At 35.0% G+C, this 17,006-nt stretch overlaps 2 protein-coding genes and 1 non-coding gene across 3 annotated transcripts; 1 reads left to right on the top strand and 2 right to left on the bottom strand.

Annotated features, from left to right (window-relative positions):
- Positions 1 to 6,385: 6,385 nt before the first annotated feature.
- Positions 6,386 to 8,946, top strand: LOC131160929 (pentatricopeptide repeat-containing protein At1g62680, mitochondrial-like). Its single transcript, XM_058116801.1, has 2 exons — positions 6,386 to 6,744; positions 7,482 to 8,946. The coding sequence occupies exons 1-2, from the start codon at positions 6,386 to 6,388 to the stop codon at positions 8,944 to 8,946; spliced, it is 1,824 nt and encodes a 607-aa protein (XP_057972784.1).
- A 67-nt stretch (positions 8,947 to 9,013) lies between these two features.
- Positions 9,014 to 12,636, bottom strand: LOC131160368 (uncharacterized). The gene is made up of 7 exons (XM_058115989.1): positions 12,422 to 12,636; positions 12,226 to 12,303; positions 11,814 to 11,920; positions 11,147 to 11,224; positions 10,654 to 10,755; positions 9,989 to 10,070; positions 9,014 to 9,445 (listed from the first exon to the last, which is right to left on the bottom strand). The coding sequence occupies exons 1-7, from the start codon at positions 12,549 to 12,551 to the stop codon at positions 9,327 to 9,329; spliced, it is 696 nt and encodes a 231-aa protein (XP_057971972.1). The 5' UTR covers positions 12,552 to 12,636; the 3' UTR covers positions 9,014 to 9,326.
- Positions 12,637 to 14,768: 2,132 nt separating this feature from the next.
- TRNAW-CCA (transfer RNA tryptophan (anticodon CCA)) lies at positions 14,769 to 14,840 on the bottom strand. Its single transcript has one exon. It is a non-coding gene; the product is annotated as a tRNA-Trp (tRNA).
- Between the last annotated feature and the right edge of the window lie 2,166 nt (positions 14,841 to 17,006).

Here is a 17,006-nt window from a genome sequence, read left to right as displayed (position 1 = left end):
AAGTACAAGCTTTCATGAATTCTTTAACCTTGCATTCATCATTGAGTCCTGAAAATGCATCACTTAAACAAAGCATGTTAAGTTCTCCTTGTTTGTTAGCATCAAAACAAGATATTAAGGGATATTAAACCTTGTAAAGCCAACACTAGAACCAACATACAAGCCACTTTTCATTAAACGAAAACCTTTATGTTCAAAGTATAAACCATAACCGTCATTATCTAGTCTGGACATGGAAATTAAGTTCCTAAAAATAGTTGGAACATATAATGTCACGCCCCGAACCCGGTAATGGGACCCAGGGTGTGATATAGTAACATAAACTGTCCCTGTATCATACAACAATACCAATGATACAATAATGAATGAAGGTCCAACTCCGTGGGGTTCCCATACACCCTATACACATTCACCTACATAACATATACACAACGGAAAATGTTCTTTCTATACATAATTTGTACCATACCAGAATCTATACAAAAAGAGTCTGAGCTCCATAATACAGAACATAAACCCATGTGTCAACCCAGTCCTTTGCCATCATCGGATCGGGTCCTCTTGAAAATGTCGAAGAGTGCATACTTGTGAACCTCTTCATAGTACACCTCGCAACAGTAGGAGAGCGTTCGCATCTCCTAACACTCCGCCTGATTTCCTGCATAACCTGCCTCGTCAACCCTCGAGGCACATAAGGAGACTCATCACTCGCGGTCTCCTCGGAGTCACTTTCTAAGTTATTATCCTTGGGCTTCATTCTGAAAATACGATAGAAATCTATTGGCACTCCTACATCAAGTATAGTTAACGCAATTATTCACAACTAGTTATGTTAACTACTATCTCATGAGTCCAGGTCTGTTCTATCACACCGACATAGAAGTCATCAATGGTTTACCGTGATTTTACTGAAATCGTCATTCGAGGAAAAATACAGGACACCGCTAACGAGTCCCTGTCTAGTAACACAACAACCCTCGACCTACTCTACCCATTTCCCATATCCTATACTCTAGTATGTACACATAGCTACACCTAACCAAGTCTACAAGACCTAACAACCTGGTTAGCTCTAATACCAAGATGTCACGCCCCGAACCTGGTAATGGGACCTAGGGTGTGATATAGTAACCTAACTTGTCTTTGTATCATACAACCATACGAATGATACAATAATGAATGAGGATCTAACCCCGTGGGGTTCCCATACACCCTATACATATTCACCTACATAACATATACACAGCGAAAAATGTTCTTTCTATTCATAATTTGTACCATACCAGAGTCTATACAAAAAGAGTCTAAGCTCCATAATACAAAACATAAACCCAAGTGTCAGCCAAAACCCCAAAATGACAACCCGATATAGTCCTAGTACTTACACAAGTACTTCCCGCAGTACACCGGCCACTACGCTCCCAACATAAGGACGCTAGTTCCAATTACTCGAAGGACCTGAAAAACATGTACATACGATAAGGGTGAGACACTTCTCAGTAAGGCAGATTCAGGTTATATCAGTGTGTGGCATATGAGTGTTATCATGACATAAAACATACACATTTCAATACAATTCCAGTATTTTCACAAAACAGTTCCAATATAATGCATCACATGCACGCACACACAAGATCAAGTAACCTGGTGTCGTCACACCCCTTGGCCCAAAGCCGGCCCGCATTACACGGCGTCCCCGGCACATGATGTAGCCCCAGGCTCCCATGGCATCATACCAGTACAACTAGTGGATCCACATCCTTCGGTGATCAGCCAATAAGGCTCACGCCCTCGAATATAGAGTCAGACACTCTTACCAATCACTGGCAGGTGATGTTTCACACCCTCAAATATAGAGTCGGATACTCTTTCACAACATGGAACAATTCAGAACCCCGTTCCTATATCTCATTTCAAAAAATCACAACATATGCATGTTCATATAACAAATCAATCAACACTCATTTGGTAATCTCAATAATCATGATTTTCAAAATACAGTTTAAAACAAGTCAAGGCACAACCATCTCCATAACACAATATATATCACAATATATCCACGGTTTTCCAACGAAACCAGAGATGCAACCCAATGCCCTTTTTCTTTTCCAAAACTATAACATGAGAAACCCATAATTTTACTCGTTAGATCTCCCCAAATGAGTAACCAAAACACACATAGGATCGTGAACCACAGTTCTACCGAATCCGATTTTGAAAATAACCGATATAAACAAAATTCCCTTACCTTTCCCCAAATAGCCAAACCCAAACTCTACGACTTCTAAATAGCAAACTGAGTTCCCAAAACCTATAATCCACAGTACAAAACATACTCACAAATCCATTCCCTACATAACTACCAAAATAGAAATGAAAACCGAGCCTTACCTCAATTTTGAGTCAAAACCCAAAAACGCTCGAAACAAAGATCTATTCCACAAATCTCGAAGAGAATCCTCCCATGATCCTTGTAGTAACGTTAGATCGTCGATTCTAACAATGTACGATGAAGAAATCTAGAGAAAGAGAGTGAGGTTCGAGTTCTTAGAGAGAGAGAGAGAGAGAGAGAGAGAGAGAGAGAGAGAGAATTTTCATTTCTTAGTTAAGAAGCAATGGAAAAAGATATTTATAGCACCTTTGACTCGAGCAAACTCATCAACGAGGCGGCGTATTCGTTGACAAGTCAATAAAGGCAGTTCGTCGATATGGCGATGGCCTCATCAACGAGCTTGAGATTTTCGGATTTCCCAAACCTCTTGGCTTTTCCTCGTCGATGAGCCCCTGCATTTCGTCGCCAAACTCTGGCTTCGTCGATGAAACCTGCTCAATTTACTGTTTTTCCCATTTCTTTATTTATTTATTCCAGATCTCAAGGATCGAGTACTTACATATAATGTATCATGCAGGTCTAAATAATGACCTGACTCTAAATACAATTGAAAGGTTCCAACACCAACAACTGGTACATGATTTCCATTTCCCAAGACTATGAAGTGGTCATTATCCTTTATATTCTGGATTGTAAGGTATCCCTATATCGAATTTGAAACATGAATAGTAAATTCAGAGTCAATCCACCATGTGTTAGAAGGAACTTATGTCATGTTAGATTCGAAACATACATAAGCTAAAAGCTTATCTTTCTTTTCGAACCAAGTTTTACGTTTCGGGCAGCTTTTCTTTAAATTCCCATAGCCATGATAAAAATAACACTTTGGTCCATTATGTTCCTTCTTGCGAGTCTCATTACCATAAAACATACCCGCTACCTTTAATGGATCTTTAAGTCTAGCAGTTAGATTAGTCATATCAAGGACATGTCGTTCATTCCTCGGCTACCATCAAACTTCATTATGGTAAGTTCAGGCATTGACCTTCCTGAAAGGGACTCGTCAGCTGAACGGAACCGATCTTCCACAACCTTAAGGTATTCATTTGCATTTTCTAGTTGAAAAATGATCACAACAATAATGCTTTGAGTAAAATATTTCCATTAGCAAATTGCTTTCAATCTTTGGATCAACTTGTGTAATATACTAACATTTACATTTACTGGTGATTTTCACCCAACTAGACATAATTGATAACCTTTTTAAAGTTCAATTGATCTGTCACCTTTGGGCATCCATCCCAATCTTACTACCATTCTTTCAATTATTTAGACTAATTCAATGATAACTTGAAAGTTGGTGTACCTTTGGGTCAACTATAATAATCAAATAACCATTCTGTAATAATTTTTGAAAAATCATATTTCAATCAACGTTTATAATTTTTTTTTAATGTAAAATCTAGCAGCCCATATATTAAAAATCTGCATAAATATATTTAATAATCCAATTAAATATGTAAGTGGCCCAAAGCCAAGAACCATGCATCTCTTTTTCCGAAATTCTCGCATTAAAACATGTGATTCAGTAATAAGACTTTACTGAGCAATTGATCATACCTTTTGTTCAATTCACAACTAAATCAATTTACTTCCCAAAATACTAGTAGAATCCATCTGTAAATATTGAAGTTACTACAAATTAAAAATTTAAATCTACCAAAAATAAACACCCAACAATCACTTTACATCTCAAGTAGCGAGATTCACGATTTTAGAATCATGATATTAAAAACAAAAAATCTCATAAATTCAGAAAATATCATATAAGTTTTTTTAGGAATCATATATTATATGAATTTTTTCTTCGATTCCAAAAAAAATATCATGAACACAATTTTTTATACGAAACAATAATGAGATTGTAAGGGGTTAACGAAAACGATCTTTATCACGCAAGAAAGATCACAATAATTCCAACATGACTCTGATACCAGATGTAAGAAATCTATGTGTTGATATTAGCTAAACAAGGGATCTTCATCATCATGATCTTCACATACATGTATGTGGAAAATATAAAATATACATACCAGGATCGTTTATGATGTATACAAACTGATAAGAATCGTTTCTCTCGCTTAACCCAGATCTCTTTTTATATATCATCAGATGTATGGGAGTAGCCTGATGAATAGAGAACAAAGGTGGAGAGAGAGAAGACAATTCCTATATTTCTTTTCTTTAGATCATTCTATAAATATACAAGAATGAATCTCTACTTTAGATCATTTCATAAACATACAAGAATGAATCTCTCCTTTTCAACTACTCCCCATAACAATAGTTATATAGGAACACATTTTTATCTTCCAACCATTAATCTCACATCATAAGACTTTTCATTATCTATAAATAAGCCATTTCATTTTCCTTATCATAAGTCATTTTACTTATCATATGGAGCACTTATCTTTCATGTGTTATTCATGTGGAACATATCCTTTAGGATATAATCCAACAAATCATTCTTAGTTAGTTTTGTTATGTGGATGTTTATTTTATTTGATAAACTATTAAGTTTCTTAATAAAATATGATTCTTTTAAAAATTTTAGTATGCATTTAAAACATGTGATATTGATAAAATGAAATTGTTGGGACTTACTTTGTCTAATTCTTTCTTTTAAATTCTACATCTGCATTATAAATGAATGCTTTGTTTTTTTTTTTTTTCTTTAGTTAAAAGTCATCTTTAAAAGAGTTAATTTCTTAAAAAATATATTAGATCTGTATATTTTAATATATTTTTAAAAATTGATTATTATTCCATATCATTATTAATTACACATGAGAATAGAATGGAGAATGGGAATTCCCATTCCATTCCAGTGTGAGTTTATGTTTGTCACCAAACAGTGGAATGTGAGTGGTTATTCCATTGCACTCCTCATTCCATTCCATTCTCTAATTCATTCTATCCTTATCTCATTTCATTCCCGCGTATCAAACATAGCGTAATTTTTTTATGTGAAAGTGTAAAATATAAGAAATTTAATAATATCTCAATAGGATGCCTCTCGAGGTACAAACATTAAAAAAAAAAAAAAAAAACTATGTAACCGTATGGTTAATTTATAAATATAGAAGTTGTATTAGTGTCTTTGACCTGAAGGTCACAGATTCAAGGTTCTTACAAAAATGTAAGGCAAGACTGCGTAATATAAATTCATTGTGGTCTGTCTCTTTTCCGAATCTCGTAGGAGCTTTGTGCACCGAACTGTCTTTTTTTTCTTTTATTTTTATTTTTATTAGAACCTTTGATTTGTGAAGATTTTACATGTGATGATACATTCCCATACGATAAAAAAAAAATCCAACAACTTGTTATTTTCTACTTTCTTTTGTGTTGAATAAGCCCACTAAAGCACAAAAACATAAAGGGGCAACACATGAATTTACATGCAAGGAAGAATAAAATAAAGTGACTACACAGTCTATACAAGACGCACACTTTCTGAACATGTAATTTTTGACAGAGGTATCAACAAAATTTTATATATATATATATTTCAGAATACAGAATGCTTATCAGATGCTGATAAAGTCAGAAAGGCAAAAGCCCTAAAACACAGAAACATAAACAAGCATTAAGGGCAGTCCAAAGCTAAACGCAACTACTGATTCTACTACAGTCAAAGGCTCACTTCAACTACTTAACTCTGTTTTAACTTTTTAAGAGCTCTGTTTTAGATTCGCTATGGCAATTAATTTTGCGGAGTAGGTGCAGAAACTGCATGACCTTCGAGGACAAAAACTATTCCCAAAAAATGCACCATTTCACTCTCTCTCTCTCTTAATGGGTTCAATCTCTTTTGGAAGACAATGGGTTCAATTTATTTGGGCATGAAGGCGATTCCCTCTGATCAGTTGCTTGGCAGCTTTTTCTTCAGCTAGGCACTGTTTTTTTCTTCCTCTCTTCTCAATCCACTCTGTCTCTCAAGCCATATCCAAGTAGGAAGAAAGAGTTCCGCGAGAGAGAGAGAGAGAGAGAATGAGGGTTGAGAAGGGCAAGGGAAGTGATCAGAGATTAATGGAGGAAATAGCAGTGGTGATGCACAAGTTCGGGGACGAACAGAGCACTCTGTTGGACCAGTTCGAGCGCCTAACCTTTGAGGTCCAGCTCAACCAGGCCATTCTGGGTCGAAGCCTCTCGGAGCCCAGCACCGCCCGGCCCCAGGCGGCGCAGCCTCTGGCCCCGCCGGTGCGGCAGGGCGGACGCCGCCGTGGCTCAGGTCTTCGGAAAGTCCTCAAGAAGCTGCTCAGACCAATTCTCGGAAGGAAGGGAACGAACAGAGAAGTCCCAAACCCAAGGGACCCCAGAGTCTTGAAGGCATTTAGTAGATCTCTGAGGTTCTGATTGTTTAAAGATTAACCATTTTCTCGTTGTCATATTTTGCCCTATTCTTATGATTATTAAGAGTGATGCATGAAGCTATTTTGTCCAATATTTATGATTAAGATTCACTTTATAAATTATAACTTCAATTTTCTATATGTAAAATTCACTTATCATCATTTTTCTGGTGATGTTTGCTAAGCTAATTGTACAAGTGACAATACCCAATTGCCCCTGCAATCATGCAGAGGCTTGATTAGGGAAGAAGCAAGCCTATTGTGATTGTGATGATGAAGATGATCAATTAGGTAAAACTTTACCTTCATTTTCAACGCCAACTTGAGTTTAGATATCACTAGGAGATTATGAACAAGAACTTTTTTCCTTCTCAAATTCCTAACTACGAACAACCTTTTTGACCAATGAAACCTTTTTTTTTTGGGGGGGAAAAAAAAAGAAAAAAAAAAGTAACAAACTGATTAAAATGACAAAGCGACGTCGTTTCCTTGGTATCCAATTTCCTTCATCTGCCAAGATGGCTCACTGGTAAGAGTCACTCGTCCATCTTGGCATCTTCCATTCTCTGTGTGCGTGTGAGATAAATGACGTCTTCCTTTACATCACCATGTTCTCATTTACACCTTCGACGAACTTCTCTACCCTGTAGCCCTTTTTCCTTCAGAAACACTTGCGCAAGCAAATTCGCCCAAGATAAGCTAGTTCTCGTTCCGACATTGTCAAAATTTTCCAGAAACCCTACAGAAAGTGCGTTACTAGAGACTTTTCATATCGAACCCAGTAACTTGGTTCAGGAAAATGGCGATGGGTTAACCAGTAAAGATGAGGAACAAGAACAGAGGGTGGATTTGGATTTTGATAAGAGAAGCAGCAGATTACGAGTTCAGAAGTTCGTTGACAGAATTAGAGCATTACCCACTTCGGAGAGAATTCAATATGTCAATGTCGTTGTGAAGGATGGTGGGATTGGGACTATATCCGGCTTCAATGATCTTCTCCTAGCTTTACTGATAACAGAGGAGCCTGAACTTGCCCTCAAAGTGTTTGATAATTTGCCATCTTATGGGGTTGTGCCGGATTCATGGACATTTTCCGTTGTGATTAGATGCCACTGCAAGAAAAATGATCCCACCGAGGCCAAACGAGTTTTAGACCACATGGTGGGAAATGGGTTTCAGGCCAATGTTGTGACTTTCACTATTCTGATCAATTCGTTCAGCAGAAGAGGCATGATGCAGAAAGCTTTTGAGGTTTTCGAGGTCATGGGTCGGGTTGGATGCGAACCATCTGTTCAGACCCACAATTGCTTGATTAAGGGGCTGTGTTATGTGGGAAGAGTGGAGGAAGCCTTTGAGTTTTTTATGAATATCAAGATATCTCCCCAGAAACCAGACATTTACAGTTACACAACTCTCATGGATGGGTTTTGCAAAGTGGGTCGAACAGATGAAGCAAAGGAGTTGCTTAATGAAGCTGTGGAGATGGGATTGACCCCAAATGCGGTCACATTCAATACTCTGTTTAATGGGTATTGCAAGGAAGGGAGGCCTTTGGAGGGCATTGGCCTTTTGGAGCAGATGAAGGGAAGAAATTGCTGCCCTGATTACATCAGTTATAACACTTTGCTGCATACTCTCTTGAAATGGGGTAAAGTACCTAAAGCTCTACAGATTTATAGGGAGATGGTAGCAACTGGCTTTGATTTGGATGAGCGGTTGATGAACACTCTCCTGAGGGGGTTGTGCAGGAGATCCTGGAAAGAAGAAAACCTCTTAAAAGATGCATACGAATTGTTTGAAAAAATGAGAGATGGTGTTTCTGTGATTTACCTCGAGACGTATGAAGTCGTGATAAGAACTCTATGTATCAAAAAGGAGATGAACTCTGCATTATACCATCTGCACGAGATTATTATGATTGGGCACTCGCCAAGGACGACCACCTTCAATGTTGTTATTCAAGCACTTTGTAATGTGGGAATGGTCAAAGAAGCATTGAGGGTTTTGGTGCTCATGTGTGAAGGAAGAAGAATTCCCAGTAGAATTTCCTATAACCTTTTGATTGCTGAGCTCAATCGGCAGGGAAGGTTGCAGGGAGCTTTTAATGTGTATGGTGCAGCACTGAAGGTAGGTTTGGTTCCTAGTAGGAAGCCAGGGAAATTTTCAACTGAGATAAAATCTCCATGTGGACAAGCTTAGATTTGGCTATTGGAAAGCAGGAGCCTGTACATACATGCATATAGATCAGCTCAAGTTGAAAACATGGTTGCAAATGTAGAATAAATTATGCCACTAGCGAAACTTATACAAATATTAATGTTTTTGAGTATCAGGGGACTGATCTGATCTCTTACAAACAGAAATATTTTGAATTTTGGAGTAAAATAACTTTACCCCTCTCATACAAAAAAAGGATATAGGAATACATGCTTGAATTGGATACTTAGTAAAACTTATTTCTTTTAAAAAAAACCTCTGCAACCCTTTTACAATCTAGCTCTGGTATACACTTCGTTGCATCCAATGCAGATATATAAGCAGGAAGTATTCTGCTGAAAATGAATCTCTGAACCAAGAACTTAAGCGCGGCTCATGTATTGCCCTGTTCTTGTATCTACCAAGATTTGATCACCTCTATTTACAAATAATGGAACATTAACAACAGCACCTGTATCAAGAGTTGCTGGTTTTGATCCACCTGCCACAAAATTTGATTCAGAGACATCTCAAATTGTAAGGAAAAAAGTTACTCTAACCCCAACAATGGTTCTCTTTTTTTACCTCATGTTTTTTTCAATCATCAATTCCAAAACTGTATTTTTTAACTAAATTAGCCCAATGTTTCAGAGGAATACCAAAGGTCCCAAACTAAACCATGGGGCACACTGTCTAAGCTTGTAATATTAGAAAAAAAGGGCAGGAATGTGAAATGGACTTGTACATGCACATTTACGATTTGTAACTCAATAATGCCAAACAATAATGTCTTGAAGCAATATGAGTTCAGAGATCTTTATTTTGGACAATGGATATCTAGATCTCCTCACTTTTCAAAGGGAGCCAAATCCAATGAACTGCTGCAATTTTAAAACCATGGTTGTAAACATGTCAATGAAGGTGTCCTAATCTCCTAGGACATTTTTAAAGCTGCGCATTAGTCATTGAGGGGCATGCTGATGTAGTCCAAATAGGTAACTAAATTTCAACCATATTATTTTCGAGAGAAGGTGAAGACCATTACCTTGTGCAGTGTCGCCCTTAAGGCCAGGATCAACATCAACCACAGTCAGCTTGACAGTAATAGGTAATTCAAAATCGATAACCTGAAACCAAATTGATGATTGGTTTTCTTCTTATAGATAAATATTATTAAAAAATAAAAAGCAGCTCAGTGCACAAAGCTCCTGCGCATATAGGGTCCAGGGAAGGGGCGGATCACAATAGGTCTATAGTCTGCAGCCTTACCTTGCATTTTTGCAAGAGGTTGTTTTCACGCCTCGAACCCGTGACCTTTAGGTCACACAGCGACAACCTTATCATTGCAGCTAAGCTCCCCTTCTTATAGATAAATATTATGCACATTTTTTGTTTTTGTTGGGCACAAATCAAAGGATGCCTACCAGAGCCAAACACACAAAGAGTGAACTAATCTAGCTTATAAGTTACTGAGCACATCAGATTGTGTCCTAATCCAGTTAGGCATCATATTGTGCTCTTCCTGCACAAACCTCGTATTTTACTGCATTAAATTAAAGAACTGCGGTCACCAAAAGAGTGCTATTCCTGAATACAGCTTTTGGCATGCATTTTGCTTTATTGCATATGAAACCATGATGATGATGATGATAATAAGGTTGATAAAAAGATCATAGGAGATGCTCCAAAGGATTCAAAATTAGAAAGTACTTTTTCATTCCAATATAGCACATTGCAATCCATGCCTTCTTTCAGCCACTTGGTCTTATCCCCAACATCAGACTCCATTAGACGTGTTTCTTCAAACGTATTCTGCAAAAGAAAAAAAAAATAGATAAATAAAAATCAAAATTTCTTGTTATAGAAAATTACAAACACAAAACGTTTCTAAATGCCATTGCTTGCTACACTGGAGCACTCGAATAAAATTTTGGCATCTAGTAGAATTGATACCAAGCGGCTTAAGATAGACCTTCATTTATATCATTGTATACTATAATTCCTGTGAAATCTGCATCATATAACATTTATGCTAAATGCAGGATGCCATTAAAGATATCAGAATTGGGCTACGTTTTCATTGTCAGTTTGAACCAGCGTGTTGCTTTTCACAGAAGGGAAAAAAGAAAAACATCAAACATATAATTTGCTCTAGTCAATAAGCAAAAGAGGATTGGTAAGTAATAGAACTGTGGAACAGTACCAGGTCCATGAAGACAAACTGAGAACCGTCTTTATATGTGTATTGCTTTGTTTCCTTGAATACATCTGCCTCATCAATCTGGAAAAACAACATATTCAAATGAATGTAAAACAACAACATATCCAAAATTTAAACTTTATATCTATTTCTGGGGAAGCTAAAAATGTTTTTGGTTGCAGCATCAAATGGGAAAATGAAATGGGTATGAATATATTAAGGGTTAATATTAAGAAAAATAAAATATTAATCATGGGTAAAATTAAAATTTTATTCATTGATTTGCTATATATTTTATTTTTATTCTTCCTTTTCTCAATAACCAAACATAAAAAAATAGATTTATTTATATTTTTCTTTCCTCTCCCTTATATTTTCCAAAGTCCCAAACAGGCCAAAGTGGGAGATAAGAAGGCCCATGGCCCTCCTAACTTTTTCATTCTCGTTCTCGTTATCATTCCCGTTCCATCATGCATCAATGCAACCTAAATCTTCAGCTAAATCCATACGACAGAAAACGAATTGGAAACAGAAACTCAGAATCTCCACAAGAATAATTTAAATGCCACTCGCTGTTTGGACTTCAATATTGGTCATAGAAAACTAAATCTTCTCACAGAGAACTAGCTGAAGCTGCTGAAGAAATCAGTTCATAGTTCAAAAGACATACCGAACTCCCAGCCCGAAAGGTTTTCTCAACAGTGTTTCCTGTCATATAATTCCGCATTTTGGTCCGCACAAACGCCGCCCCTTTCCCAGGTTTCACATGAAGAAACTCTACAAAGACCCCCAAACAAGAAAACAGAAGATAACAGCGTTAGACATCAAACCTCGCCAGAACCCAACATCCCACCAAATACACACACACACACACAATGTGATATTCATGCACAATCTATGACAATGCACTCAAATGAGCACCGATTTTCAAATTTTAAATTGCCCAGTGCATTGTCAATGTCGAAGAGTTCCAAAATTTTCCTGCACTAGGTGTGAGCGAATAAAGCAAATTGCGTGAAATTGTTACTGCACACAACTTAGAAAATGGGTTGAAAAGAGGAAAGGGGAAATGGAGACGGTACCTAAGACTCTCCAAGGAGCTCCATCCACGACAATGTTGGTGCCCACTTTGATATCATTGCTGGACAACGCGAAAATTCCTGCGAAAGGAGAGAAAATAGGGTCGGAAACAGTGTTCAAGAAGGAAAATTTTCAGACCGCCACATTCTCAGTGGAAGAAAAATTGAAATCCGAGAAAAGGAAAATGAGAGACTTTACTAGGAAATCTGGGACGGCCCGGAAGAACCCGGACGGAGGGAAGCGAGGGCTTAAAGGGGAAGGAAAGGGAAGAGGATTGACGGAGGAAGGAGCAAGACGGCAACAGCTTGAAAGTTGAGACTCCCGCCATGGTCGTTGGGGGGAGGAAGGCTTGTCTGAAATGATTTCTCAAGTTCTCAAATTCCTCTCCCCCAAAATTAGAGGGCCGCCTCGCGCAGTGGACTTGATAAGGAGGCTCTTCCCCAGAACAAGCCCCACTGGCCACTGCTGACGTGGAACTGTGGGACCATGCATTCTAATTTCCAACGACAACTTTTCTTGAGTTTTGAATTTCCATTTGCACAAAATTTTAAATCTTATATTTTTTTTCAAAATTTATATAAATTTAAATTTTTTTCAAGATTATACAAAATTTATCATAACTTATGGACAATAACATCTAATTTTTTTAAACATTTCTTCCACGAAATATTATAAGAGCGATTTATGATTTTGGTAACCTCAAAATCCTTTAATATTATTATCAAAAGTTATGAAAATAAAAATAATAAATGTAAACTAAAAATACATGAGAAACTAACAATGAATTTATTTAATGTTTTAAAAAACTAAAACAAATTAAAATAGTAACCTTAATCGAATGAAAAAATAATTAACATAATGAAAATTCACGGTAACCAAGCCTTAAGTCTCATTATGTGAGGTTGGTTACATAATCTTTTTTCACCAATTTACATGATTTTTTTCAACAAATTCAGGACTACTAAATCCTTACACTCTATCTCATTTCAAATTATAATATCTTTTAATTTGTAATCTTTTACATTTTTAATATTCTAAAAATATTTATTAATCGCATTCAATCCAACTAATGATAAAAATGAATCTACATTCAATTAGATTTTAATTAATTTTTTTTTATATTTTTGAAATGTTAACACTTGTTTGTTTTAAACTTTTAGTTCATATTTATAATTTTAGTTTTTATCTTCATAATTTTTTTTATAGTTGTACACCTAATCATTTGATTATTATTGTTCAAGACTCGATACAAAATAATAATAAGATGGATTGATTTTTAAAATTTTTTTTTTCAAGAGAAAACAACATTAAACGTAATATTAAAATATTAAAATTTATTTTCATTGTGCAAGTGACCAAGCAAAACTCATCAACAAAAAAAATAGCAACATAAAAATAATAGAAAAGGTTTAAAATTTAAAATTGTCGAGATATTTGAATAGTTTGACATCAACTCAAAATAAGAAAGAATTTTATCGGCCTAATGAGCTAGATTGTTAAAAAATATTTGAAACTTGACCCTAACCTAAAATTTTATTCGTTTCTATTTTTGAAATATAAATACTTGTTTGTTTAAAATTTTAATTTTTGTTTTCAAATTTTAGTTTTTATCTTCATAGTTTTTGTATAGTGATACACACATCCTTTGATTATCATTATTCAAGGCTCAATACAAAAAAAATAAAATAAAAATGTAAGTTTTCTTTCAAGCAAAAACAACATAAAAGCTTAATATTCAAAAATTAAAATTCCTTTTCTAAAATTATGTGAGTGACCAAGCAAAACTCATAAAAAAATAATAAAAAATTTCAAATTTTGAATTCATTGAGATAATCGAATAGCTTGACATTGGCTTAATATTTTAAGAATTTGATTGATATAAGAGACCTAATAAGTAGGCTAGTTAAAAAAATATTTAAAAACTGACTCAACTTGAAATTTATAATTATTTTTTGTCTTTCAATTTAGTCCCTTTCTTTATTTATATAATTTTCACATATTTATTTGGTTCTAGTTTTTACTCGGCCTCTCAGTTACTTGTAGCGAGTTGGCTTCATGTTAGAAGTCTTAGCCAACCCGTCGCCGTTGCCCAGATCTACTGTTCATTCTGTGGTCGAGAGGTTGAACTCCTCTTCTCCCGCTCGAGTTGTGTTCCACTCCTCTAAGACCATTCCTCGGGCATGACTCTCGGTCAAATATTCGAACCAAATCAATATATTCATTTATTTATAGTATAATATAATATATATATATATATATCCTTAAAATTATATATATAATTATATATTTTCCTCATGAACATCTCCATTAACAAGAATTTCAAATCGAGAAAAAAAAATTTGCACAAGGAGAATTATTTTCAAAGGAATTTATATTAAAAAAAAGATACGATTTCTGTGTAAGGAGAACCATTAAGTATTTTAGGGGGACTGAACCAAATGCATAAATTAATAATAATATTATATTACCTGAGTAAAAGGAATTTCAATTATTATTTTAACCTTTTAAAGCGAAAGGAAAATTTTTAAGGATCGGACAGGGGATTTGAACCCGACGTGAATCGAACACGCAACCTTCTGATCTGGAGTCAGACGCGCTACCATTGCGCCACGGATCCTTGCTGGTGGAGAATGCGCTTATGCAAAATTCACTACAAAAGGAAATCAAGTCGACTCAACCACCGTAGCTACTCCTTCACTCATTATTCTCCACCGCAGCTCCTCAAATCCATCTGCAATAATCTCACCTCCCTCTTTTCAAAATACCAACTTAGGCTACTAAGCCACAATCCCAAGTTTTTAATTCAACTCATCCATGCACGAATGCATAAATTATCCAACTATTTGTTTTACACTTCTAAATTTATTATTTTTAGGAAAATGATACAATAATAAGGAAAATAATTGGAAAGTTATTTTTTTGGTTGCAATCGAAAATTGACGAAGGGTTAGTTAGAGGAGTTTTATTGAAAGAAAATTGTTTTGTTTTACCAGCCCATCATCAGTCATGGTCTCAAGGTAAACCCAAATGATGGATTGTCATACTAGCTACATTTGATTTTTTACATAAATTAATTTTTTCTAATTGCTCAATATTGGCTATCAATCTTTGACAAATGCAACCAATTCACTCTCAATTAATTTGCATGGTAAGGAGTAAGGAACTTACAGGGCCACCCGGTCATAAAAATTGTTAATTTTATTATCTCTTCACCAGTTGAAAATTTTGTTTTAGTTTTTAAACTTGTGATTGAAGAGTATTTTAAGAATTACATAAGGGCAAATAAAATTTAAGGTGTTGTTCTGTACGAGAAATTATACAGGGGACCTCCCCCTCTATGTGTCCGTGTGTTTGTTTTTTTAGTCATACATTTGCTGAAACTGGGTCCCTCTTTGATATTAATGAATATAGGACCAATTTGTCACATGTCTAACATTAAGGAAATAGGCACACGGACATATGGAGGGAGAGTTCCCTTGTATATTTTCTAGTTCTGTACCCCTAAGTTTAAAAAAAGTTATTGGAGAGTTACGAAAAATTATGGGATGAAGAAATTTATGTTTCGTTTGAATTAAGGATTTTGTATTAGGAAAGGAAATAAAAATGAGTAGGAAATCTATTTCTATTCTATTCTTTCCATGTCAAATACTATTAAAAATAAATTTTGTTTCAATAATTTAAATAAAAATAAAAAAATTAAATATTTATGAGTATTCTCTTAATTAATAGTACATATAAAGATGCTAGATGGTACGCACATGTGTTCAACAACTCTTAGGAAAAAGTAGAAGTCACGTAGAACCTAAATGAAGATAATGATCAAATATATATAAACTAAACTACTCTTAAAGGACCAAAGAAAAAAAAACTTGATAGTCCTTAAAGTGAAAATATCAAATTTTTAATTTTAACCCTTCATAAAATACTCATATGAACTACAAAAGGACATTAATTGACAAAAGCAGGAGATTCGTCAACGAGCCCTGCTATTTGCCATTTTTAAATTTTTTTTTTTTTCTTTTCTTTAGTTATTTCCTTATTTTTCAGGTTCGGGTTTCTACAAAATAGATAAAAATATATTACTAATTGTTGATAAATTTACTTTTGAGTTTGTTCCACATTGAAAAATAAAGTAGGGAATAAGTTCTTAAATACATTGTTGGGCACAAAACCTAATAGGCTTAATAATAGACTTTCTCAATGCTAACAATTGGTATTAGAGTTGACGATTCGGAGTTTTAGGTGAGGGACGATATAAAGTCAAGGTGTGAAAGTAATTTTCCTGACATGCCAATAGTTGGAGGATCAAGTGTGATAGAAACCAATAAGAATTATATAATTTTGGTAAAATATATTTGAATAAGGGAGCAGATGAGTAAACTCTCATGGATTAGTACAATGCAAAGTGTGTGCTTTTTCTAGCATAAGTATTTATGAGAAAATTGTTTATAAATCCTTTTAGGCATCATGTTGGTTGAGTTTTTTAATCAAAATAAAAAATTTAGCACCTTATTGTGCCATAAATGAATTTTATTCGAATTACCAAAACTTATATCTAATATGAATGTTTATAGATTTAGTATATTTTGTATTTATTTCTCACTTTTTTTAATAACTAAAATTTCTTCGTATTTTACTTTTCCTTTCCCTATATTTTTCAAGTTTTAAACAAATCTTATTTTAAAAACAAAAAAAAAAAAAACAATAAGAAGCTGTTAACTTTGGTGCAATCCCAAGAGGGGGGTGAATTGGGTATTTAAAATTTATTGCCTAGGTTAACTGG

This window comes from Malania oleifera, chromosome 7 (genome assembly GCF_029873635.1).
Source record: "Malania oleifera isolate guangnan ecotype guangnan chromosome 7, ASM2987363v1, whole genome shotgun sequence".
Lineage (NCBI taxonomy): Eukaryota > Viridiplantae > Streptophyta > Magnoliopsida > Santalales > Ximeniaceae > Malania > Malania oleifera.
Note: the sequence above shows the minus strand (reverse complement) of the source record. Positions and strands in the feature narration are given on the sequence as shown.